This window comes from Salminus brasiliensis, chromosome 4 (genome assembly GCF_030463535.1).
Source record: "Salminus brasiliensis chromosome 4, fSalBra1.hap2, whole genome shotgun sequence".
Lineage (NCBI taxonomy): Eukaryota > Metazoa > Chordata > Actinopteri > Characiformes > Bryconidae > Salminus > Salminus brasiliensis.
This window is the reverse complement of record NC_132881.1, coordinates 22,869,688-22,896,950: the sequence shown is the minus strand read 5'-3', so window position 1 is coordinate 22,896,950 and position 27,263 is coordinate 22,869,688. Positions and strand designations below refer to the sequence as shown.

At 47.1% G+C, this 27,263-nt stretch overlaps 1 protein-coding gene across 2 annotated transcripts in view; it reads left to right on the top strand.

The window, feature by feature from the left end:
• Positions 1-27,263, top strand: part of meis1b (Meis homeobox 1 b) — a 63,328-nt gene that overhangs the window by 15,422 nt on the left and 20,643 nt on the right. For both annotated transcript variants that reach the window (XM_072677627.1, XM_072677628.1), the window contains exon 8: positions 12,217-12,362. In XM_072677627.1, coding sequence (XP_072533728.1) covers positions 12,217-12,362 — 146 coding nt within the window. The remainder of the gene's footprint in view (positions 1-12,216; positions 12,363-27,263) is intronic.

The window sequence follows — 27,263 nt, the reverse complement described above, 5'->3', positions numbered from 1 at the left end:
TCTCTCCCTGCTCTCCCGCTTCCTTTCACTGCACACATGTCAGTGAGTTCCTCTTCTCTATATTTCTGCGTTCGCCTAATAAACATCTCCATGTCTGTCGTCTCTGGCAGTACATGCTAAAGAAGTGCTTTTTCACATACTCAAGCTTTTGAAAGTACACTGGCTGGAACACATCACCAGCCATTTAGCCACCTTTCAAGGGATGCTTCTTAAATTTACCAATTAAAAGCCTCTCCTAGAACCTCATGTCCAAGCCAACTAACACTAAGACTGGCAGTTCCATATGATTGTGTTTGTGGCACTCAATGTTTCTGATGAAGTGCCAATGAAGTATGGAGGAGCAAGAGATGAATTCTCATTGTATGCCTTTGCTAGCATTCCCTACTCTTTAAAGGAGTCCAGCCGAGTACCCATCCAGCCCTTCTTTAATTAGAGTCGGTCTATTAGTGCAGGCGGCTCTCCATAGCACATACATGCCCGCCTTTGTTTGACTGCTGCCCTCTCGGGGGACTTGTTGTGGTATTGTATCTGGGATCCCACTTATTTTAGTGAGCATTCGAGAGCCTTAGAGGGCTAAAGAAAACAAATCATTATTACGGACCTCCTATTTCCCAACCAGAAAGCAGAGAAGGTTCTTGGCAGGGCCAGCGCCCGCCCAGATTAAAAAGAACACCCTTGGGCCACAGAGAGGAGAGGAGGGATAAGAATTTTAACCCTACCAAGAAGGGCCTGGACTCATCGAGAGGACACACACACATGGACGCACTCAGACAGAGCACGCTGAGTGTTTTGAAAGGCTTAGGGTTTCCTCCGTCTCTTCAGAGAGCACATGGCTGAGGTGATGACTACAGGAGTCTGATACGTATCAGCAATTACCAGGATCCATTTGCCGAACCCCCCCCTCCTCCAAGCTTGCCAAGTCAAATAGTTCCTGCGAGGCTCTTGTTATTGTCTGCATAAATTTACATGCAGAACTTCAGACTGAAACTATGTGAAACTATGGAGAGAGAGGAGCCCACGTGTAGCACTCTACAAAACCAACCAACTTCTTCAAAGTCAGCTGCGATTATTTGCTCATGAACGTGGCTGCTCAGTTAATGTGCAAAACAGATCAGTGTACTGTAAATTCTTCAGAAGTGACGCAAAAGATGCAGACATATGCTTCTTACCCAAAACTAAGTGTCACTAAATGCCCCATCTGTTGGTGAGAGAGGGATGTTATGTTTCATTCTCATATGACGGTGTTTATTTAATAGAGAGCCTCGTAGAGCCACATGCATCTGATCATTATTTTGTCAGATTGATCCCAACGTGCAAGTGCTGTTGTCGACAGCTCCCATCGACTTGCTTGCCAGTTTGCCACAAGCCTCTGTCAAGGTCAGCACCGAGTGAGAGTCCTCATTGGCCCTTAGCCGCCTCCCCTGTCCAGCAATTGGTTGGACTGCTGAGTTTTTCGGTGGATGTGGTCTTGAACGCGATGTCAGTCAGTAGCACTGCTCTCTAAGTCCCACCCACCATGCCCTCACTGCACGTGCTCGTCAAAGTCACTCGTTAATTGAAACGATTGTCCAGCAGACCAGAAGAGTCCAGCCTCTATGGTTCTCTCTCTTTCTCTCTCTCTCTCAGAAGGAACATGCACAAGCCTGGGACACTTCCTATGAACTGGATGTACAATCCATTAGGAATGTACAGAATGTTTTTTTAACAGTAAATTAACGGTTTGGTGGAAAATAAACATCAAATCCAGTTGGTCAGTCAGGTGAACAAGGAGGGGAGCTTATACATGTTCGCACTGTGCTGTGCAAACCATGTGCCTCAACATACATTAACATACACTTGCCATACAAAGTGTACCGTGTCCTTAAGCAGTCTCAAATAGACTTCCTTATGTGTTTTCTGTACACTTGTCAGGGTTGACCCTGCTGGCCTGTCATGCTTACTGCTGTGCATGCAGATGTGTGTTATGCCGAGACCAGAAGCAGGATGAGCTCCCTGTGCTGCAAGAGCCGGCTGTGCCGTGGCGGCGCAGTAATCTAGTTAAATCAGTGGCCTAATGGCTGATAAAAGGTGTGTGGTTTTTGATAGGGCCGGGATCTGAGGCAGGCACCAGGCAATCCGAGTAGCTCCTGCTGTTTTCCACTCACATGCGCATCTCTCACGCACACACAATCCCAGAGCAGAAAAGAAAAGCTGTGAGAGGGTGAGACAGAGGGAAAGGAAAGAGAGCACTAACACAATGGTGGCTGAGAGCAGGGAGGTTTTATTGTTTGGGAATAAACGCATGCACAAACAGGAACATCACAAGGAGTGCATCCCTCCACCTCCTGGTTCAGATATCCTAATGACTTTATGATTTTTATGACAGTACGCATAAAGCACTAAACCTGGCTCTGATAACCCACAGATAAATGATGTGGGATGATGTCAGGCTCCGGCAATGGTGCTAGTGTTTGGTTTGCGGTTTTCATGGCGACTGTGTGAGGGAACTTTCCAACACACACGTTTAGTTACCTGGAGAGTAGACGCTGCATCCAATCTCGACCTCCCACTAACCTGTTAAACCGTCAACACACTTTACAGCCCCAGCCAAATCTCGGTAGCAATGCATCAACTGACAAGTGACTGCTTGCTTCTGCTGAGAGTTATTGCTGCCGATGGCTTTATGGCCCTTGCTGCTGATAAGGCCAGGAGCAGGCCCGATACTCTCAGGCAAAAAAAAAGGGGAAACACGGTGGGTTCCCACAGTATGGGACAGTTTGACTTTGGGATTAGGCCTAAGGCCCTCCTCTGTGTGGGAATAAAAAAGGAAAAAGTGAAAGAGCACAAGCAAGTAAACAACACCCCCTCCTTCTTTCACTCCCTATATATCAAACCTCTCCCCGGCTTCCACAGTCACTCTCTTTAACTGGCTTTTATTGGGCTGCTTGAGCACCTTGTCTCAGAGCAGATAATGATCATAAAGCTGCAATGATACACTGTCAGTGTGCTGTTTGCTCTGGGATTTAGCTATTGCTGGAGAACTGCACCCTCCCCTTTTGCCCCTAGTCCAGCCATGTGAACCATGGAAAGTCGCAGGCCGTGGAGCCAGCATATGGAGCTTCCCTCTCCTTCTCCTGCAGTGTTTTCTGATTCTCTCTATTGCAGGGATTCTTTACTCTCTCTTAATGTTTTAAGTACATTCTGGCTGGCCTGCTGCGAGAGGAGTTCTGCTCCATGGAAGACAGAACTCATTTGCCATGGGATGTTCAGCTGGAGAAGGGGAAGCAAACGTTATATTTAGCCCACATGCTATAATTGTGGTGTGTTAATGATGTAGACACTTTGTATCTCCCTCAGTGTTTACAGGAAGTCCTCTTCCAAAACTCTTAACCGAGTGCTTCTTCTTTAGCCAAGACCAAATTGCTGGTGTTTGCAAAATGCTGCCTCCACAGACGCCCACTTTGCTCATCTGGTGGTCCCTCAGGCTTCAGTCACGAAGCTGTAGAGAAGCATTCCTATAAACAAAACAAGCGTAACACAAATGCCATCAAATTATTTTCCACATTTTGTAGTTGATCCCTGGATCCTCTTGAATGATCAAAAACAGAATTGCCCTGTTTAGCCCCCCCCCCAAGAATAGCGACTGATGACAAATGAGGGTACAGAATTTCCACTGTATAAGGAAAAAAAGGCAGATTTGGGCCACTAGGTCTGGTCTGTATGTGTGTGCATGTGTGTGTGTCTGTGTGTGTGTGTGTGTGTTCAGCCTAGTGCTGGGATTTGATCCAGCTAGTCGGGAAAGCCCTTCGTCATTCCCCACAGCTCCCCTGCACCTCTCTGCCGATCTCTAAGCTTGGCTTTGTAGGAATTTGACAGAAATCAGCGTAGCTCATCGCTGACGTGTCACACCGCATTAGGTCTGGCTGCAGAAAGACCTGAGTGAACATTACTCAGCATGGCCCACGAGAACAGTAGTGCATGGTGAAGCTCCATCAGATACGTGTTACCCAGCTCTCTGGACAGCTATGCCATCGCTTGTTCCGCTGGCCTGATGGTGAGAAGAGTGAGGGAAGACAGTGGGGGTGAAAGAGGAACCAGGAGTGACAGTTAACAAACAAGCTTTAAACACTTTGCTCATTAGTCAGGCGTTCTTGTTTGGCTGCATGGCACATGGTTTATTTAGGTCTTTGATAAGAGATTAGCAAGGTCCTCTTGTGCCAAAGAGAGATGGCTCTCAGCTAAGCCTATCCTTTTAAAAAACATGTGCCTCCTCGACCTATATGAGAGGGACCGGCCCACTGTGAGGCAGGATGAGCACCCGAGAGGTTGTTTCCAAATAAAACAAGATTAAAATGTATTAGTCTTTCAGCAGCCGTTGCAGGGAAAAACATTAACCCAGCAGGATAATCCTACAATGATCAGTGCATGAATGTTCTCTCTCTCTCTCTCTCTCTCTCTCTCTCTCTGTCTCTGGCTCTCTCTGAGGAGGAGGCCAGCAGGCTTTTTTTATTAGCAGTATCACAGTGGTTGGAGTCCAGCTTAAAGCCACAAACAGTATTGTGCTAATTTTAACCTCCAAAGAGGATGAGGATGAATGGCCTGCTGCTAGTTTGCCATATGCCGCCCTGCCGATAATGCTGTGCGAGGAATATTTTCCTGCAGATAGCAGCGTGCGTGAGGTCCTGGGCCTGTTTGAAAGACATGTAAGCATTTCATGAAAGATATGAGGAGGATGGAGTTTGATAAACGCCCAAATTATTCTCTTGTATAGAGTGTGGCGCTCACCCGTAGCATTGGTTTCATTTTTCCCTCTTTCTCTTTTGCCATCCATGAGTTTGTCATCTCTGAAGTCTCATAACTGTGGCTAAATACTTAGTCTTAGTAGTAAAGTTTAACCACTTTATCTGCACAGCTATTATTCAATTAGTTACTACGAGATTAACATGGAAGTTAAGTAGTTATGAGAGCGATTAGAGGCCATGCAAGTTTAAGTGGAGCTCCATCGCTGTGCAAGGAGTGAAATCAGACCACAAGTGACAGTGTGCCATGTTGGTTGGTATGAAGGCACCTCAAAATATGTGTATATGGGGCAATGAGCTGCTCACTGTGAGGGGATTATTTACTGAGTGTCAGTGGGGCTGTGGAGGCGGTGGACAGCGGCCTGTGCAGATGGAGAGCTTGAGGAGGCGGAGGGGGGTGAGGACTGTGTTAACAACTGGGCAAAAGCTTGACCCGGGACTGACCCTTCCTAAACAGCTCCCCTCCTAGGGCTGCAGGCCGGTCTTTTGACATGGATACCTGTTGAAGGGATTTAGCGGGAAGAGATAAAGGCCTCTTCAAGCCTTTTTTACTGAAGATTTAGGCAGTGAAAGAAAGATAACAAACAAACAAAAGTGTGTGTGGTTGTGTGTGTGTTGGGGGGGTATGTGAAGGGGGTGTGTTTACTTTAATGTGTGCTGGAGAGAGAGACAGAGAGAGAGTGTCAGGGCTTTTAGCTGGCTCTGTTTACGAAACACACACTCTGAGTGGTAACCCGATCGCTGGCCAGTGCTCGAAGCCTGAATGAGTCAAAGAAAGGCAGGAATGGGAGAGATTCCCAGGTTGATAACCTAAGAAATGTAAAGGTTGTGACCAGTGGAGGCATAGGGGATCCCTGGAGCTTTCTGAGCTCTTTGTGCCAAGTGTTTGTGTGTGTGTGTGTTTGTGTGTGTGTGTGTGTGTGTGTGTGGTTCTTTCGGGTGGAGGTGTGTATTGTAATGGTATCGCTTGCATCCAGCCGGACCATGCCCGGCCGTGGTCAGGAAGCAGGCACTCGGGCTGCCTCTGCTTCCTCCTCTTCCAACCCAGCGCTTATCTCCTTAGCTCACCCCTACAATTCCTTACACATCCCTCCTCTGCTCCACTTCCTGTGGCCTCAGCGAGTGCACGTCGATGCGAGGTGGTGGGAGGGATGCCTTCATTAAAGTTAATGTGGCATGCATAGGGCCCGTGAATATGCTCTTTGAATGAAAAGCAGCCTATCAAAGCAGGGAAAAACTCACTGATGTCATGTTTTATCTTGCAAAAAGCATCCTAATAGAGTCGTCTATTCCCCCCCCTCCCCTTTTTTTTTACGTAGCCTTTCCCCGCTCCCCCACTCCCAGCCAACCCCCTCCTCATAAACAGGGGCTGATTAGATGTAATTCTGCCTTACAGTGGGCCCTCCATGTTAACTCCATTGAACAATTTCAAGGGGAGCCAAGTGGGCTATTATTAGCACTGAAACGTTCCTGTATTATCAACTGTACTCCAGCCCAGTGGAGAGCGATACTCTGCAAAAGGGGAAAATCCCTGCCTATTAGAGCACTTATCTTGGCCAGTGCCATTTAGATAGCCACCATGTGGAAAATTATCTGCCAGAAGCCAATAATAAAGGCTGCTTCACCCGACCACAGGGCCCCCAGTTCCGTTTCGTGCTTCGCCAGAGAACGCCAAAAAAGAATGACGGAACGATGCAGAGAAAGCCTTTTGTTTCCAAACGATAGTCTCCGGCCTGGTTCTGATCTTTTGAAACCGGGAGGGAGGGGAGCTGAACTAAAATCCAAAAGATTAATTGCAGACGTTTCATTCATCATACATGTTTAGCTGCGTTGCCCTGTCCCCCCTCCAAACATTATTGCCCAGAATCCGAGGAAAGGTCTTTTGGACCATGTGGGTAGTTTTCAAGATGCATCGTTCTGGAAAATGTGGTGTTTCTGAACACACTTTCAGCAGATTAGTTTGATTTGGGCCAGATTGCTGCAGTATTGTTGTTGCGCTAGGAGGCAGAAAAGGCTCTTGTCAGTTCTGTGTCGTGTTTTTTTTTTTTGCTTTTGCTTTTCTTTTTTTTTTTCTTTCTTTTTTTTAAACACTCTGCTCTTGGCCGTCCGGCCTGGATTGATATCGAACAAAGCTGGCCTGGAGAAGGTGTCAAAAGCTGTCTAAGACAGAGGGAGTGAAAAGAGTTTGTATGAGGAGTGTGTACGTGTGTATGTGTGTACGTTAGTGTGTGTGTGTGTGTGTGTGTGTGTGTGTGTGTGTGTGTGTGTGCATGCTCACGTCTCAGTGGAATCCAAGGACTCTTAAAGCGTTCCCGTTTGAACCTCTGCGGCCTGCCTTTTCTCCCGCCTTATATCTTCAGATTAAAAAAAAAAAACATTACAAAGGAGAAAAAATCAATAGTTACACAGTAAAAGTGCTCGACATGAAAGGGTAAACTCACCGCCCCATGCAGCCATTCGACCGTTCTCCAACACCCCCCCCCCCTCTTGACACGGGGACCAGAAGAGGAAAGAAAAGGGTGAGGGGAGGTGGAGCAGGAGTGAGAGAGAAAGAAAAAGAGAGAGAGAGAGAGAGAGAGAGAGAGAGAGAGAGAGAAAGAAAGGGGGGCTGGCAGAGTTAATGCTGTGTTTGTGCCCCTGGGCCTCAGCGCGTTTTCCAACGTGTCGGGGGCGCTCCGCTGGAAGTGACCCTTACACAGACACGGACGAGAGAGAGCCGTAACATTTGCAATGACATTTTTGCCATCACCTATGGGTATGTCAGGCGCCTGATCTCAGAGACCTGGGAATATGCATGAAGGGCTAGGCCCAGTGTGTGTAATGAGAGATGGAACAACGCTAAATGTGGGATACATTAAACACACATTACAGCCCAGGTACCAGCATAGAGAAGGCAGCTGAAGAGGCTGAAGAAATGACCTAATTTCTACAACAGCACAGCCTCCGCTAAAGAGATATATTGCTCCAAAATAACCACAGCATTTTAAATGTTACCTTAAAAAGATAAAAATACAAGACAAACTAGTGTTTTAGCGTTTCATATTTTATAGCTTTGTACCAAAAGGAAATTGTTTCCCTGACAAAATGAGAGCAGCCAATTAGCCTAGCAGCTAGTTTGTCCTGAAAAACTGCAGAGAACTGAGTTTGAAAAACTCTAGACAGATTTAGGCAGAAAGCTGGTGGCCAGTGACAGAAAATATGGTGAAGAGCGTTTAGTGGTTGGCTGTTTAGGGCAGTGCTAAAAAAACTGCATGTAGGGGCCCCGGGAGTGCAGTAGCCGCTTTGAAACTCTGAGCGTCTCTTGTTGAAAATTCTGCCGCAGGAATTCCTGCATGTTCTGAATATTTTGAGGTGGGAGGTGCTTGTGACCCATGCAAAAGGACCCCCCTACCATGGCCCATTCTAACCATGTGAATGGCCTGAATACAATAAACGCCGCTTTATCTTTTCTTACCCCTCTCTCTCTTTCTCCCTTCCCCTCTTCCCCTCCCTCCTTTCCCCTCATTCGCTCACACTTTCTGTGAGTCTGTTTGTGTGTGTGTGTGTTTGAGAAAAAGACAGGAGTGTGTGAATGTGTGTGCTGAAAGAAGGCAGATAGTGGACCCTTAAGGCAGGGAACCCAATGTGTTGTCACATGAGCATGTGGAGATGTGTATATATGTATATATTATAGACAGATGACAGTATTGTGCTGTTATCATAGGAGGTGACTGGGGTCCTTTCACCCTGAAGTCAGAGCGAAAGCAAGCCCAAAACAGTTCATTTGCATTCTGAAGGCCAGCCTTGAGTACTGCCATGCAAGGAAAGGAGCATAAGGGAGAAGCACAGGTTGTCCCATGTCTGTGCACAGTCAGAGGCCAGAGGTGAGCCAGAAATCATCCATGGACTAAATGTGGTGTAAAGAAAGAAAGAAAGAAGAAGAAGAAAAAAAAAAACCTCCACATCCGTCTCCATAGCTTGGCCCAATCCAGCAGAGCACGGCCTATAAAATTTTGTCAAAACACTTCTTAAAATGATTTGAAAGGCAAGCAGCTGTGCTGTGTGCTCTGACAGATTGACTTATAACTCTTGGCTTGAAAACTGATATTGGTAGCTCGAAAATCCCACGACGCATGCATGTTATTCTTCATCGTGGTTAAGTGGACATCTTGCGCGACGTGAACACGCTTGAAGGATGGGAAGTGCCACATCTCTAATTTTTAAATCAGCAGAAAAATGACTGACACCTCTAGGATGTGCCACAAGCCAGCAAAGGAACAGGTAGTGCCAATTAAGGCGGCCCTTTTGAATAATCAGATCACAACAGATTACCCTAGATTTCTTTGATAATGTCAGGAAACGCCCTCAGTGAGTGTGTGTGAGAGAGAGAGGGTGAGAGAAAAGAGGCAGTGAAAGAAGTTAGGATTGAGAAAGCGAGAAAGCGCGCGCGAGAGAGAGAGAGCATAAAGAAGAAAAGGCAGGATTGAGAATTGGGGGGAGAGCCATTCAGTAGAGTTGGCTGACAAAGGCGTGTTGAGGGGGAAGTGTTAACCTGATTTGTGTGGCAGGCAAGCAGGCAGGGAGAGCGACGTCAGCTGTGTGTGTATGTGTGTGTGTGTGTGTGTGTGTGCAAGAGGGGATCATAAAAAATTCTCTCCTTGGTTAGCCGCGGGGCATCCTCCTCAGCCTCTGGCCTGCTCCAGTCATTGGCCTGCTCCCTAATTGCCACATAGACTCCACCACACATGGGCAGATGAGATGACATTTTTCCCCTTACTGTCACTGGGCGAGTCTCCGCTCAGCCCCCCCCCCCCACCTCCCAACGCTAGTTGCTAAGACGCTGTCATAACCCATTAGCAGTTGGCCAAAGTTAGCCCGTGGCATTTCCTCATAGCATCAGCGAAAAGCGAATAAATCTGCCACTGGAGCCTGCTGCCGGTCTAATGAGGCTGTGAGCTTGTTTATGGACCGGCATCATTTTTATGATTATTTCCACCTTTTTGGACTCGCCGCCCGTCCGTGTGCCATCCCCTGGTCAGGGAGGAGGACACGGACGCTTCGATAGTGGTGGCAGCTGACATTTTGCGAGAAAACATGGCCTACAGCCGCCATTTGCCTGGCTTGCGCCTTGATGTTCCAAAAAAAAAAAAAAAGCAGGGAGAAATTAGCCCCAGACCTAGCCGAGGTGAATCGGCATCAAATTGCAGCAAAAATGGAAATGCCAATAAAATTGACGGCTCCGGCTTTTCGCTGCTCCCCCCCACCTCGCCTCTGCCTCGAAGGCTCAGGCCCTCAGAGGTCGGGCTTAAGTAAAAATATTGGGGGAAAGAGGTTAAACAATTCATAATACAGAGAGAAGAGAAGGAGCAGGAGGAGGAGGGAGGCTCATGTGAGCATGAGCGCAGCAGAGTTACCTCAGAGATCACATAGTGTCTGTTTCCCTCACTCCTGTTCTCTCACTCTATCCCCTTTCTCTCTTTCTCACTCACTCCCACTCCCCTACCTCCTCTTTTCAAGCCCCTGTCCTGAGATCTAGCCTTTGCTTCTGTTTTGCTAAGTCACATGGGACAAGCCCTGGGTTTATTATTTTAAGCTTTGTTGTACACGGACTGGTCTTTACACCGGATTGAGAGCATTTGCTTCCAATGAAAATCTTGTCTTAGATTACAAACCGGCGGTGCCGATTCCCTTTCCAGACAAGAGCGAGGAAGTCCTATTTGCCTAAAAACAGTAGGGAGGACAAACTGCTGCCTAGCCCAGGCTGTGTTTGGCATTGGTTAATGATGTAATCGAAGCTTGTGTGTTTCTTGCTATGTGAGTGTGTGTGTGTGTGTGTGATAGCTTATGTTCTTTTCTCTGTGGGGAATGGCTGGGGAAGCTCTGGTGACTCTCAGGAAGCAGCTGAGGAGGGAAAAGTGCCCTTGTGTAAAAAAGGCAGCACCATTGTATCTACATAAGTCTCCACTTAAGAAACCCCAGCCTTTCTGGTGCTGCTCTCTCTCTCTCCCTCTCTCTCTTTCTCTCTCTCTCTCTCTCTCTTTCACTCTTTGCTTCAGCAAGGGCAGCCAGAGAAGGGCTGGCCAGGCGGTTTTTAGAAGGAGCAGAGAAAAGCCCTCCTCTCTCTTAATGGCGTGTATAATTCAGATGCCCGCAAGGCATGCTTTCAGGAATTCTTTTGCCCGAGGTAATGGGGAGCAAAGGCTGTTTTAGGCCCTTGATTATTCCGCCGATGCGCAAAGCTGGAAAGAAAGCTATCTCCAGCTGCATTACCGCGGACATTTCCATTAATTATCAATGAGCTGGTCCCATGCAGGTGCTTAGCAGTGCTGGCGGGGAAAAAAAAGGGTTAACCCGGCGCCGTCACCTGTCGGAGGCGGCCAAAAGCTCAGGCGGCTTCAGCAAGACTTTTACTGAAAGAGCCAAGCTTTGGGGAGCGCTTTCCACGTAATTAATAAATAACCGGCTCTGATTCTGTGCCTGCTTTAGTCCGCCCTGTCTCAACAAAAGGTGAGCTCAGCTATTGAATTCTGCATCTCTCTGAGGTTGTTTACCCCGCTCATGTTTCTTTTATGGTTTTTTATTTATTATTTAAAATAGCTGAGTCGTCGGCTTCGCGTTTTCTTGAATAATGATAATAACAATTATGAAAAGTCGTCTCAGCGGTGGAGACGGCGGGGGAGCTCTCGCTATTGCTGCTGTATAGATGACATACAATAATTGGGCTTGTAAATAAAAGCACGGCAAGCACACACAAGCTCCATATTCATCAGATGCAGAGAGGTGTAGAGCTCTAAAGCAGGGAAGTCCTTTCTAGGCCCAGGCCCTGTTTAACTGGCCTTAATGGGAGCCTTATCAAGAACCCACAGGTTGCTGTCGGCACCCTTACTGCATTGTTATTAAAATGCTATGCTTTGAAAAGGATCCGGGTGCACGAAGATCCGTATTTCTCTCCCTAGCTTTTGTGCTAGTGTGTAAGTCCCCCCACCTGCAAAAAATACAAATAAATAAATAAACTGGGGGAATAAAAAGCAGCAGGGTAAATATTTCCCAACGATGATAAAGACTAAATCGCTCTGTCGGTACCGATTCTTCTCCCGACAGCCAGCTTCTTATGGCTGCGACCTTACAAGCCCTTTGTGAGCTTGCTGCTCTTTTTCTTTGCCTTTCTCTCTGTCAGTCTCTCTCTCTCTCGCACTCTCTCGCACTCTATCTGTTGGTGCTCTGAGCTGTGTGTTTCTTGTGAGCCTCGTGTGGGGAAGGAGGGTTATTTATAAAAGTATTAAAAATGAATGCGTTCAGAGGTGCTGCCTGCAAGTCCTACTGATGTGAAATTGTTGCTTGTCTGCCCCATTTTGTTGAGGGGAAACGAACATCCCTGTGTGTGTGTTCGTGTTTGTGACTGGCAGCTGAGGTAAACCCTTTTTCCTCTGACACTCCGTTTGTGTGTGTGTTTTGACAGGCGATGGGCTGGACAACAGCGTGGCCTCCCCCAGCACAGGTGACGATGATGACCCAGACAAGGAGAAGAAGAGGAATAAAAAACGCGGCATCTTCCCCAAAGTAGCAACCAACATCATGCGGGCATGGCTCTTTCAGCACTTGACGGTGAGTGGATGGCAGTTATCTGTCTGTGTCTCCTTTGCCCTGCTAAAATACTTTAATCTGGCCCATCTTACTGGTTTCGAAGCCAAAGAGAAGCACACAGCCTCTGGGTAGAGATAGCAGAGATGAGTGTTATTATGAGCAAACTCAGCTTCTCTCCCAGTTTGCTCTTATTTGAGGAGCACTAGCATGAGTTAATACAAGGGGCTGCTCTCTAGCATATTTGTGCATGTAAGTGAGGCAGTGCAGGTCACATGACCCGGAGTAGTTGGTTAGTGCAGTATGTGCAGCAAGTTTCTTGTTTCTTATGTGCTGGTGGACGGTAATAAGTCTTGGAAAGTATGGAGGTAGTATTACAGTGTTGGTCACATGGCTCTGGGGACAGTCTGTTAGTGGAACATATTTGTGTAAATGCTTTGTCTGCATGTGTGTGCGAATGTATGGCAGCCAGTGTTGGTATTTTTGGGCCAGCGGTTAGCCGTCTGTGGCTGTCCCCACCTGCAATAAAGAAGCGCTAGGGAAGCGTGCTGCATTGATGTGGTTGCCTCTTCCTCTGGCTTTGATGAACTTCAGTTCCTCTATTTCATTCACCACAAGCTAATCTGAGTGTTATGAGGATGCCACTTATCTCCACATATCGACACCACTGTCTTAACACACCAATTGCAGGCCTGGTGGCCACTCTTGCGCAACACTCAGGGCCCTAAACAAAGACATGTTCCCTTTATGCATGAAAAAAAAAGAAAGAAAAGCTCAGCAGATGACTTGGCGGTCGCCAGACAGCTCACCTATTAAGGCCACCGGTCGTTGGTTCCAAGGTGTTGAAAGGCAATGTGTTTCCAACCAAACTGGAGTCAAAAGGGAACCCATTTGATCATTTCCAAAAGCGCCCACATGTTCACCCCCATTCTCACATCTGTGCCACAGAAACTACCCCAGGGGCTCCAGAACCTTCATCTGCCCCCAGCCCCCTTTTTACCCTCTTTCTCTCTCTCACACACACACATGCACCCCCTCCCCACTAGCCATCACCTTTAGGGGCCCCGGGAGAAAGGTGTGTGAAAAGAATGCCATTTGCTAGTTCACACACAGTGCACTTACTCACTTACACACACACACACACACACACACTCTCAGTAGAGCTAAGAGTGATTGGTGAGAGCATACTGTCCAGTTTGCCCTGGTTTTACTGGCACAGTGGACAGTGCTGTGTTATTGAGCTGGCCTTGTGTGTGTGTGTGCTCTCTGGCTGGCTTGATGGAGGGGCAGTGCAGCTAAATGCAGAGCTGCTGGCGGGGAAGCTGTGCTTCTGCCAACAGCAGCCCCCTCAACCACGGGAGGCCTACAGAGCACCCAGCGCAGAGAACGAGCGAAAGAGAGAGAGAGTAGGATCAGTGGAGAAAAAGCAAAAAAGACAGAACCCAATAAGCTGGAAAGGCATTGCCTGCCAAAAGGGTGACTGTGCAGAGAGAGCGAGGGGGTGGTGGGTTGGGCTAAAGTAGAAAGGAGAACCAGCAGTACTGTAAACAGGCCTGCATGGCACTACACACACACCGTAGCCTACACACACACATACACACACACACACACACAAAAGAAAAAACATGTTTCTCACTGAAAGCTCAGCATTTGTGCGGCAAGCTAAACAAGCAGCATGTGAGCTATGGTTGACTGACCCGGCGGACAATGAGGTCCACTCGCCTTCTGTCCCTGCCTGCTTCCAGTGAGAGCCATGCTAGCAGTCTCAGCGTTAGAAGAAAAAGACAGCCAGAGTGGGAGTGAGAGTGAGAAAGTGAGCAAATGCACAAAAATGCACCGAGAGGAGCTGTAGCTGAACATCTATTGCCCCCCTTTTCCACTGATTCAGCGTGTGAAAGGGTCTGCTTCTTGGAGATAAAGCCAGTGGCAATTAACAGGCCTCACAAACAATGCACCCACACGATGGCCCTCTGTGTTAGGGCCCAGCTCACTGACGTACTGATTCCTGAGCAGAGCTGTCAGGAAGCTAGAAGAGACATCCTCCAGCCGGTACTGTAGATACCCAGCATGCTGCCAGCCCACATTTCCACAGCAGTGAGAAGGCATTCTCTGTGTCACATGAGTGTAGCAGTGAAGCTATTGTACGCAGCCGGAAACGTGAGGTGGGTGGCTGGATGAGATTACTCTGCCAGGCTGTGGAATCGAGGAGAGACGTGGAGACAGAAGGGAAGGACAAGAGCGAGAGATAGAAGGGTTTGCTTGTGGACTAGAGGAAGACAACAACAGTATGAAAATGACACTGACACTGTGTGGCATATTGTTAGCTATAAAAGTATGTCACATAAAACATTAGCAGCAGCCTCTTATTACATATTTTTGTTCATTTGTATAAACGATGATGTTATGCAGTGTCAAAAGCAAGAGATGTTAACTGACCGGCTACTACTGTCACTAACCTCTTTAGGCCTGTTTGACCAACTCTCTGTTACATCATGTTGCTGGATGATACCAGAGGTCTATAAAAACAAACCATTACAAACACTGGAGCGAGCTCCTCTCCCGACAGCTCCTAGCATACAAGCTAACATGGTAGTTCTTTTGTAACAGCTGATGTTTAGTTGGATTAGGTAAGACTGGCAGAGCGTTTAAGCAGAAGAATCTGCAGTTGTGAAACGAGATACATAAATACATACATTTGGATGGTTTTAGAAATGTGTGATTAAGTGAGCAATCTAAAAAAAGTAAAAAGTGACGTTAACACCATTTCAAAATGAACGTTATTTTGAACGTTCTTAGAACACGTAACAACTGCGCAACTTGCACTGCGCTAATTTGTACGATTTAAGCTACATTAGCATCATATCTCCAGCGCAGAACTAAGGAAGCAAACTTTAAATACCCAAGAAATGTTTTGGCTCAGGGACTGCATCTTAGGCCTAGCTGCCACTTAAATCAGTAGGGATTTTTAACTTTAGTCATGTGGAGCGATCTCTAGGTCTGTTTGAGAAAAGGAAGCATCTACGCAAATTACTGGTTGCTCCAGAGTGTTTTATTATGCTGTAAAGCATGTGAAGTGCGAACCCATTTGCGGCTCAGAAAGCGAAAGAAAAAGCCTTAAAAACTCCCTCACTGCCGTTGTTTGGTTGCATCTTAAACAGTTGTTTGTTCTGGTAATCGATTATGCCCGACGTCCTGGGGAGAAATGCCAGCCACTTTCTTGCCTTCCTCTTTCTGTACCTCCTCCTTCTCCTCCTCCTTTGCTTCTCGTTCCCTGCTTCTTCTTCAAACTATACTTTCTCGTTTCATTTAACCAGAAACGAGCAGCAAATGGGAGCAGCCGACCCAAAATCCCAGAGCGCCTGCGGTTTTGCACTTAGCCTCCCCAATGAAAAGGCAATTTGCGAAATTATGTGATAGAGTAATTAGATGGAAGCCAGGCTTCAGATGGTTGCCACGCAGGCGCGGCGAAACGCTGGCTCCAAACACAAGCAGAGTTCGGCTGGCACTCAAAACTCAGTGCTTCCACTTATTTGTACACAGAGCTGGCGAACAGGAGGGAGCCTCCGTAGCAGCTCGTAAAAAAGCCAAACCGCAGCGCAACACACGTTCTCCTCTCCTACCAATTCTTTAACACTTGCTCATGGTAGCAATGAAGCTGGAAAGTAATAATCCATCCCTGCTAATGCAATTAGGTCCTAATTTAGCACCCTGTGAACACATGCAACAGAGCTGGTGGAGGTACTGCTCTTTTCTCCTCAGCCTAAAGCACGTTTCAACCCCCCCCCCCCCCCCCCAAAAAAAAAAAAAGACAGCCCTGCATTTTTTGACCAGAACCAGGTGTGAAAAGTGCTATAATTCATCTCTGCAGTGGCTGAACCGGAGCCTTGTGGAGGGCCTTGGGCTCATGGTTGGACCAGCAGGAGGGGGACGGGGCTATGCCCTCTTCAGGGAGTTTGAGAGCGAATTTGTTCCCCCTGCAGTTTGAGTCAGAAATGGTGGGGGGTGGAGGGCGGTGAGGTTTTTTGCCATGCCTGGTGATGATTTCCTACGTTTGCTGGGCAGAATTACAGATGTTCAGCATATGACCTCCCTGAGAATTACGCCTTGGAAAGTACAGTAGAGTTTTTGAGAAGGCTGGACCTCTACGTTTTGCCTTAGAACAACACTGGCCGAGAGTCATTTTGGCACAAGGTGGCGAAGTTTCCTAACTTCAGTCTTTTTTGATTTGCTTTTAAGGCTCTTATTTTAATCAAATCATATCCAACACGGAATGTGAAAACAAACGTACCGTAGGCGTTATGCTGTTTTTTATTTTTCAGGCGAAGATAAAATATTCATCCTATAGTGTAGCTTGCATAAGAATAAAGAGACAGTGTCACTTGTTACTTCATCTGTTGAGTGTTCATGGGCTGTATTTCTTACATATTAGTATTATTCTGTCTAAGAGTGGCTGTTTAAAACGTGGTTTAGAACTACTATAATCGTTTGTGACAAGGAATGACATAGAAAGTGGATTACTGTTCTATTTGCTGACTGTATTTCATTTAAAGTATGTTTTAAGCACAATGGTGAGAAGTATTGAAAATGCCCTTCCTGTAACTTAAGTTCTGCTGCTGCCTGCTTCCATAGAATCCATTTGCTTCAAATATGGCTCCTGCTAATGTCCCAGGTGGCACAGCTCCTGACAGACTCCTCTGTGTCAGGAAGACGGAAGCCCTCGTAAACAGAGTTCAGGCATGGGAGCAGTTAGCTAGAGACGACTCCGAGTGGCCTTGTCCAAAAAAACAAAAAAAAAAGCTACTCTGGCCATTAAGGGTCAGGGATCAACCAGGGCTCAGATGCCATTAGTCATCGGTTGTTTATTGCTGGAGCCCAAAGATGTCAGCGCTCTGGTTGACCATGGCAACCTCGGCACGCCATGCGGCCTCTGGCTTGGCAGGGAGCCTTATTCTCTTCTGCTTTCAGTCTCACCACTTTTTCCTTCATAAGCCACATCTCAGGAGACCTGGGAAAAATGCAACTTAGGAGCATATAGTCACCCTCCAAAAAAGGGCCCTAAAATTAGAATTGTGAGCATGTGTTGTTTTTTCATGCGTTAATTTATAACAAGAGCAGTAAGTCCATTCACATTAATATTTGTAAATTGAATTTAGTGGCCTAAGGTCTCGGGTTATTTCTTAATTTCATCTAAGCACCCAGTCAGAACTGAAGGCGCCGCCAAATTAAAAGCTTTAAGGGATTTCACAGACAGAGAGGACGAGATTGATGATGGGCCTTTCTGGCGATGTGTTTTTTCTTCCTCTCTCTCCACTGCGATTCTATGCCGAGTTTGGAATTCGTTGCAGTCAATCGAGCCTCCTAGCATTTTGCCCTCCTTTGCCTTTTCTGTTGTGGAAGCTTTGACTAGATTCCTGTTGCAAAAGTTAATCTCAAAGAAGAAGCAGCTAAGTCAGTTTTGGGGCAAGGGCTGCCCACTGAGAATGCATGCCCCCCCTCACACTCCCACACCTTGTAATGAAAACATCATCAATTACCCGACTGACAGGCCCCTGGGATGTGGGGCAGGCAATTCTTTGGGGCTGTTCTTTGTGGATGGACGCCCCTTCCTCCTCCCACCCCCCACCCCCCCAGAGAGGGAGAGAGCGAGAAAACGGTGTGTATCCATCATTGGCAAGCCTTCCAGGCTGACAAGCTAAAGGCATTGGTGTGTCTTTTGAAGAATGGACTGAATTGGCAGGCCCCGCATGGGCCAGTGGTGGCCGATGGACGCCTCCCTGTCACTGGTGACAGCGGCTTTTCTCCGGCCATCTGCTCATGATTGATGATCAGGACACTGCTGAGACTTTTCTCTGTTTCAACTGCAGTGCCCCAAACATCCGTTAACCTAAATATTAAGCACCATTAGGATGGTCATTAAAAATCTTCCCTTTCTCCAATGTACTAGCTTTGCCTTTGGTCTTTAGCATCCCTCAAGGACAGTCAGGTTATAATTCATATAAACTCTGGCCCACTGGACAGTTCCTAGCCCAGACAAATGTGTGGCGTTCGTAGTTGTTCCACAAACCGGCCCATCTGAGCACTCCTCAAAACCTGACAACTTTATAATGCAGAAAAGGGTCAGACGCTGTAGCTGCCAAGCCGCAGCAAGAGGCCAGTTTTCCTCCACTCTGTTTCCCATGACTGTCCAGGTGGGCCTAACTCAATCCCATCCTTTCGGCTTGTTAATGTTCTCCGCTGGGCCCGCTATTGGGTTTCATTATCGGCAGCGTGTGAAGAGTCAAGGAGGCCGAAAGGGCGGCCGGTGGCTTTTGCGTGTGAGATCGGAATAACCTCACTTGGATTGTTCTTAGCATACCAAGCAGGCCAGGCCGGGCGTTGGAGACCGCTCTGGCTCACTCCGTGCTACTCAGTTCTGGTTTCTTTGCAGAACGCAATGAAAGGCCCAGTCAGCACGCGCTCCCCAGAGGTGGCTTGAAGGCAGGGCGGGGAGTTCCCCCATCACACCTCCAGAACTCACCAGAGCCAGCACAGCACATCCTGCTGAGGCAGTGGGCAGAGATCCTGGAGCCTGCCATGTTTCATTTTAATGTGTTCTGTGAGGGATAGACTCTATACCAATGGTACCCAACACTGGTACTGCACAGTTTGGTGACTTTCCTGTACTCCTATTACTTTTTACCATGCTTACCGTGCTCTGTAGTCTGGCTAGTCCAAGGTACTGTTGAAAAACATTGGCATTGAGACTGACATATTGGTAATCACAGATTATGGCAAGCGGCTAAGTCTCATCTAAGGGGCAGATGAGGACACAGGGTGCCTCCATCAGGAAGGAAAACCTATGTAAAAGGGGAATTAGAGAAGAGAAGTCCTGCCCACTCCTTTAGAGTGAAGTTTCCCAATTCTTGGCCTGGAATCCCCCCCATTTGTTTAGTTATTTATTTTGTTATTTATTTATCTAAAGCGAATTATACATCCACTTCTTAGTAAGGGCTTAACTAACTCATTAGTTAGATCAGATGGTTTAGAGTTGCGAAAAAATGCCAGAGCATGAAGGGCAACGACTCTTGTGAACCTGTTTTTGTAATATATCTGAATGCTATTCCCCAATCCAGAGCAGAGCAGAGGCCTGTAGACGGTGTGAACCCAGTGTAATTCTCCAATCCCGTGTGGGCAGAGACCCACTGCACACAGGCCGTTTTGCCTGCTCTATGGTACAATCTGCAGTGCTTGGGGATCTTTCCGCCTGTTGTCAGCAGCTCAATACCTTTTACTTACAGCGGCTGCAGCTCATTCCCCCACAGAGCACCGCTCCAGCAGTCTGCCCCAGATACTCTCAGCTCCCTTAGTCTGTGCATGTGTGTGTGTGTATGTCTGATGGATTAAATGGCGGCAGAGATGTGGTAATCAGTTTGCACATTTGCTGAACTAATTTATCAATTCAGTTCCTCCTCCTTGTAATCTCAGCCATGCGTGCTGCTGTGAACTCGTTGTGTTTTTCATCCGCAAACGAGCACCACTTCAGGAGGAGCCGCTCTCACAGAAAAGCAACGACACAACTGGCGGAATTGGCGGTTCATCAGAAATAAGCTCGTATATTTTCCTAAGCGATATCAGGCACACCCAGACCAGTGCCGTCCAGTGCGTCTTTGAGTGAGCGATCAGGCCAAATCCGTGCCGGGAATTTTATAGGCCGGTCGTTAGCCATGCTATCTTGGCCGAGAGATAAATTAAATGATTTTATGCCATCGTCTGTAAGTGCATAAATTGTTTAATGGACCCAGCATGGCCCGAGCGTCGGAGCCGAGACCCCTTTTAAAACCGCCTGCGCCTTCGCAGGCATTGATTTCTCAAGGAAGAGAACAATGGGGGGAAGCATTCTAAGACACTTTGCACTGTCTGTATTTGCCCCGTTTGTCCTAACGTCACCTAAAAGCTGGCAGATTTTCGAGGCTTTTGAGCAGAGTTCCCTCCTTAGCAGTAGGTAGTGAAACTTGTTCTTTTCTATGGCACTGTGCATGCTGCAATAAGGGATGCATGGCTGCATGGGCACTACATTCAGAGCACCTGCTGATCCATGTCGTCCCCATGGAGATGCAGGCAGTGGCACAAGGATCCATCCATGCTGTGTGTGAGCGTGTATGAGTGGCGTGTGCCTTGCGCCAGACGTGGTCCCATTTCACCTGATTAAATCCCCACACAGGATAACAGTAAGGGTTAGAGCTTTACCAGGTAGTGTGTTTTCTGTGTGTGAGAGGAAAAGAGAGAGAGATGGTCAGTCAGCAGGCTCTTTTTTTCTCCTCTTTTCTTCACCGGCGTGTTTCAGCAGCAGTGGAAGAGGAAGAGCACAAAGGCAAGGCGCTGCTCACTTGTTTGTTACGACAGATTAAGTCATCGATTTGTAAAAGCTGTGCACTGATGGGGAAGGTCTTCTCTCCAGTTTATAGAGAGGACTAGAGAGAGACAGACCAGGGTGGGGGATGGAATAAAAGAGAGGGAGGAGAAGAAAGATACTGCTGTTTTCTTCCACTGTTCCACTACTTCCCTAGAAAATGGGCATACGGGAGCAATTGTGAAACACCCGTACCTACTTCTAACTCTTCTTCAACCATGACCAGGTTTCCCCTCCCCTGCAGGCTCTCATGTGAACATTAATTAAAATGGCGAGGGCAAAAGGGTAATTATGATAATAACATAATAATATTGTGTAGGTTATTAGAATTTGGTCCCTCCACACACACACACACACACACGCCCTGTAGAAAAAAAAGAAAGAAAATTGTTTCCTTTGAGTATCACATTTCAGAGACATTAGCTAAGGAATAATTTCCTTGAAAGTACAGCACTGGAATAGACTCCCTGGTCAAGGTGCACTACGGTAACCCGATTCTGTTACCATTTAACGCACCATGAGTTTCTGCACCTCAGCAGCCCTCCCCTGCACCCTGCTCCAAGTCTGATTTTGGCAGGGAGAGGCGGAGAAGGGAACAGCCTCTGTCTACCCAACCATGCCTTAATAGACCTTTGTAGCACTGCTTTGCATTTCTCTCAGCCCTCTTGACAATAGCCAAAACAACAATTTGTTTTTCTTCGCCATGAGAGAATGCAGGCCTGGCTTTTGCATATTCAGGCAGAGTGCTCTGTGGCTGCTTCCCTTCTCTCTCTCTCTATCTCTCTCTCTCTCTTTTCTTCTCTCACCAGATCTGGAAGAACTGACCATAGTATCGTGGCAGTGCCCCACTTCTAAAGCTACCTGCCTTGGCTGGGTGTGGATCCCCCTGTAGCTCTGATATTAGCATCAGGCGGCCCACCTCCAGCTGTGGTTTGGCCTGCCTGAATTGCTTCTGAATGTTCCCCCCGCTCAAATAGGCTGTAATTACGACCTTAAAGAGGTTTAGTGGTCCAGTAAACTACATAATCACCCCCTGAATTAGCCCAGGCTCATCAGCCGCAGTCCAGCAAACTCTCAATGCGGGCCCCCCTCCTCTTATTAGCCCGTGACTGTGAGCAGCAGGTGTGGAGCAACACGCATCCCCCTTAAACACAGGCTTCCCGCCCCACCGCTGTGGCGTAATGACACCAAAGAGTAGGAGGCTTGCTCGCCCTCGCCGTCAGTTTAGACTGATCTCAGCTCAGCATGAGAGTCTAAACATCAGCATGCATGCCCTATCACTGGTGCTGGAATTCACAGAGCCACCACCTTGCAAAATATACATCTGCTCAGTGATATGTAAAAAACATTCAAATGTTCCCTACCACCTCCAAATGAAGTGGTCCTCTGTACCCCTTGTGCTCTAATTCTTTGTTATTCCCTGCCTGTCTCATTTTGCATGTTATATGGGTCATTACTGCAGGTCTATATTTGATGGTGTAGCATTTTCCCATGGCTCATCCAATCAGTGGAGACTTAGAGGTTTACTCTGCTACAGTTGAATCTTATGAAGCATAATCCAGCCCACGCCAGTGCTTTAATTGTAGACACATTTTCCTCAGCTGAGTCCCATAGGCGCCACTGCACCCCCTCGCCCTTAAACCAACAAAAGATGTTTTTAACGCAAGGGAACTAATTAAAGCACCGAAGACCAGATTTGACACATCTCCCTCTATTTATCTCCAGGACAGATTAAGGGACAAAAAAAGTGCGTCAAAGGGTGAAATTTCTCTGGCTTTTCCTGGTTGTAGAACAAGGCTTTCTAAAAACAGTGGCTGTGAATTATTCATATGCCGGCTTTGTGTTGATTTATTTTTTGGTTGTGAACTTCATGTCTCTCCCCTATGAAAAATGCTCTTCTGCATTCCTGCTCGCTAAGATGCTAGCCAGGCAGCCTTCCCCACCAGGGCATCTTAAACCATAGCCTCCAGTTGTGTTCTGAATATGAGACCCCCCCCCCCCCCCCCCAAAGAAAAAATGTAAAAAATAAATACCACACACAGATTTTGTTATTCGTACCAGGATCTTAGAAAAAATGGCTTACAAAAGCTTTATGCTGTGTTCTTTCCCCTTACTCTTTTCTTTTCCCCCACCCTTCTCTTTCTCTCTTTCTCTACTACCCTTCAAAGCCTGTTTTGTTGCTCTCTAACGAGGGCCAGGACTGTGCATTTATGCCACCTACACAAAAAGGAATTTGCAGTGGCTTTGAGGGATATCTCCAAACACTTGATAGTAACATCTTCAGAAATAGCACTTCTTCTCTGATATGAAAGAAGGCAAGATGCTACTGTCAAGGTGCCATGCAGAAACATCTCTGTGACTAAGGAGGCAAGGATAGTCACTGATGGAACCACTGATTCTGTCTGCAGATATTGGAGGTAATCTCCTCTCCTCCTGGCCAGGCTGTTGTAGGCGGTACTATCCCCAGCTCTGGGGCTGGCGAGCACAGTGTTAATGCTGGCTGACTTGCTGGTGGAGGAACAGTAAACTTCAGCCCTAATCCTGTTTATTCAGGAGTCCATACTGCAGGCAGGAGGGAGCCTGTGCCTTTTCCCGGAGAGGGACCGCCTCTGAGATGGGCTGTTGATATGATACTCTGAGGACACCCTGGCCAAAAAGGCCCGCGGATCCAGCCTCGGGCATTCCTGAGGGGCAGCTCGGTTTCCATGGGGATTAGGCCCATGGAATACAGACGTGAGGCAGCAGCAGGAGATCCAGCTGAAACAAACCCGTTGCACAGCCACGCTGAAAGGGCCTCCTTGTGACCTTGGCTGTCCGTGAACCGCCTGACTGGAAAACAATTCCACATTACATGCTACGCAGTTTCTTGGCAGCCTGGGCGGTTAATGGAGGTGAAGACTAGACGCCATCTCCATGAACACCCAATGGAATCGAGCTCAGCATCCTTAAGCAGGGGTGTATTTCTGCCGGATCAAACATGCCATGGCTTAAGAAGTCTTGCGCTCTCCTCTTTGGGAGAATCATAAACAGTGATGTCAGCACAAGCTCAGTTTTATTAAGTTAATCTTGTGTGGAAAGCTTCTTTAATCTGAATCACACAAGAGAAGAGAAGTGTTACCTTAAATAGAAATATTGTAATAACATTAATGCGTATAATGAAACCCACAGTCCACAAGCGGGTAGAAGTGGGGCTGGGTGGGTGGTGGGTGATTGTAATTAACTAGTTAAATGGGACAAAAAAGAGAGATTTCCACCATCAGATCTAGGGAGGATGTGTTTATTCCACCAGGCCCAGCCAATGCTGAGTGTTGACTCGTAAAGAAATACATCCAAGGCTTAGGCTTGAGTGCGGAGGGGGACGTACGATGAAGAAGAAGCTCAAAGATAAGAGAAACTTCCGAAATCGCTCCCCCTCCCGGACTGAACCGGAGGATCCCATATACTGACATGATAAGAAGGGAGACTGGAGCTGGTCCAGACCTCCTTCCTCTTCCTAGCACACAGAATTCTACCCAGCTCTGTTTGCATAGACGCAAAACAATACTGTTCAGTTCCATCACTCTTCCACGTGGAAGGATCCTTCAGCTCCACTTTATATCTGACCTACATTCAGAAGTCTGCTTTACCATGCAGCACGGCATTGTGGGTAAGAGGCATGGGAGCAGGCTGGGGTCAGAGGGGAGCTGAGTTTCTATCTGAGTTGTGTGTGGAGCTGCAGTCTGCTTTTCGCAGAGAGACAGGAGGGGAGGGGGTTTGGTCTCTTATCACTCTGATAGAGCCTTGACTCTACACTCCGCCCCAGCATGCTCTGGTTGAAGAGGCCACAGAGGAAACAGTCTTTGAGAGTCCTATTGGTGCTCCACGACTTTCTCTCCCTCTACGCACACACACACACACACACACACACACACACACACACACACATAAAGATAAGATTCATGACAGTACAAAAACGCACAGGGAGGACACGGCTCTGCTGGCATGTGTGGCTGCAGACGGACTGGAAAGTCTGATGAAAGGAGTAGTATATTTGGACAAGACATATCATTAAGATAGGCTGAGGGAAAGTAGGGAGGATGCGTCGAAATTTTCCATCTGTTCTTCGGCCGCTATTATTGCGTTCTTACAAAAAAAAAAAACAGCAGCAAATCCTGAGAAAACACTTCTCACCCAGTCCTGCTTGCCAAGAGGATTAAAAATACCCAGCCTTTCTCAGGCTGAAATGAAAAATCTTTTTGGTCAGTCTCAATTATACAGAATTTAAATCACGCCGCTTTTGACAACTAGCGATAATTTGGCAAAAACTCTTTTAGAAAAATTGCACCCACTCGACAAGAATGCTTTGATACAATAAAAAACATCATCAGGCATGAAATGGTGGTGGTGAGGGGCACAGTGAGTGAATAGGGAAATCTAGATGTGTGAGCAGCAAGGAGATCCTGTTTTGGAACACAGGTATCAAAGCACCATGGGGAACATGGGTAATCAAGTCCTAATAAGCATTGTTATTGAGCTGTGTAGTGAAGTCCTTACCTCCCTTAAATCTCCCAGCCTGCAGAGGTCCATGACTTAAGCACTGTGGCCCTGTTCCTTTTATAGGTGTGGTTAACTTGGAGTCATTGTGCCAACAAAGGCGAGGCACTCGCAATGCCATTAGAGAAAGTTTCTAAGATACTTATTTAGCCTTAAGGAGAAGAGGTGAATGTTCTCAGAATGGGTTAGCTTTGACAGTGCTACAGTGTGGATAAAGCAGCTGCTTGCTCAGCATAGGACAAATGTATGGATATGCCTAGTGTGACTGTAGCTGACTCATAGGCTGTAGCTGTGAAGTTGGTGGCTATACTAAATGCACAAGCTAGGTGAACTTGCTCTCATAAAATAGCCCACATACAGTATAATTCACCTCACTAGATCTTCCATGCCACACCAACACTAGAGGCCTTCAAGGTTAGACCTTGAATCCAGTTTCCATTCCTGGATATTGTGATCCTTGGTAGGTGTGACACAACATGGCAAATCAATTACATTAACTGTTTACTCAACTTCCAGTGGTTACAACTGGATTCAAGGTCCAGATTTGAAGACCTGGGCTCTACCCAAAACTCTTTCTGGTATCGAATCATTTTGAAAGGATCAGTGTAGAAACATCCGCAGGAGATTTTCCTTGTATATGAAGGACCATTTTTCCAAGCAAAAACTTGGAACAACTGTCAAGGTTCTATAAATAAACACTGCCTTTAATAAAATAACTCTCAAAGAACTCAATTTTTAATCCAACATGAGTTTCAGTTTAGCAATTATCAACTGTATCAGAATTGGTCATAACACCCTGATGGCTGTAAGGCCTGGGAATGACTCGGCAGCTCCCCAGAAGCTATGCTTGGTGATGGCGCCGGTTCAGCTCCGGAGCTAGAGCTCGTGTGGGCCTGCCGACTGTAGAACAGGCAGCATTTGTCCTGTCGTTTAGCCCGTGGCGTGGCCTTCCCCAAGCTTGGTCACGAGGGCCCCTGCTCCCACCGCTGTCCCCTGCCTGCAGTGTGGTTCTGCCCCACACGCAACGGTGCTGACCCACCCGCAAACCTCAGCTCAATGCTGTCTCTAAGACTTTATTTAACAGCACACAACCACTTTCCCCCATTTCACGAATGACTAAACAAAATACCAGTTTGAGCTTGGACTTCTGATGAGATAAAATCACAACCTTTTAGCCTTTTCGGGGACAGTGCTGTGTTATATCGGTGTCAGAAAGTGGACGGCCTCCTGTTGGAACATTAGAGATCAGATGACTGGATGAATGCTGTTTTCTTACATAGTCTTCCCAGGCCGCAGTTTCACACAGAGCTCAGTATTGTGATCTGATAGAATTAGCCAGGTCCCCGGATATAAACATAAAAAAGCCACTCAAAAAGTGGCTGGAGGCGACTCTGCAATTATAACTTTCTGCATGAAATTAGCCACAGTTTGTTCCAATTACCTACAATCAGATCACATGGAAATGACAGAGAGCAATAAGAAAACAGCTCCCTTTCTCCAGGATTCCCAGTAAACAAACGCGCACGGAGGAGCATAAAAGACATTCCAATTTATTACACTTGCGAGGAGGACGACAAGTTGCGGCGCCAAAAGATTTCTGCATGTTTTTTTCTTCATCAGAGGGGCTCATTCTCCAGGCTTATTAAATTGAGTTTAGTTAGATCTGCATTATCACTGCATTTTCTTCAAAAAGCAGCATTATTTGTTTATCAGCCCAAATAACTGGTGTAATTGAGGCAGTGGTGCATTATGGTCTTTGTAGTGTTTGCTCTTTCTATGTTTGAGGTGATGACTCCACATCTTCTGGCTGCTTTTAAGCTCTCGGTATGGGTTAATCCCTGGCAGGCTCTGGCTCCGGTAATGGGTTTAGAAGAACTGGATCTGCCAGCACAGCATGGGGCCGCCCACTGACCTGCTCAGGGGCTAGAGGTCTCTGAGCCCACTAGTCTGATTGTGTTGATAGGGCAGAATTGGGAAAAGCTGTAGACATGTGAATACAGAAG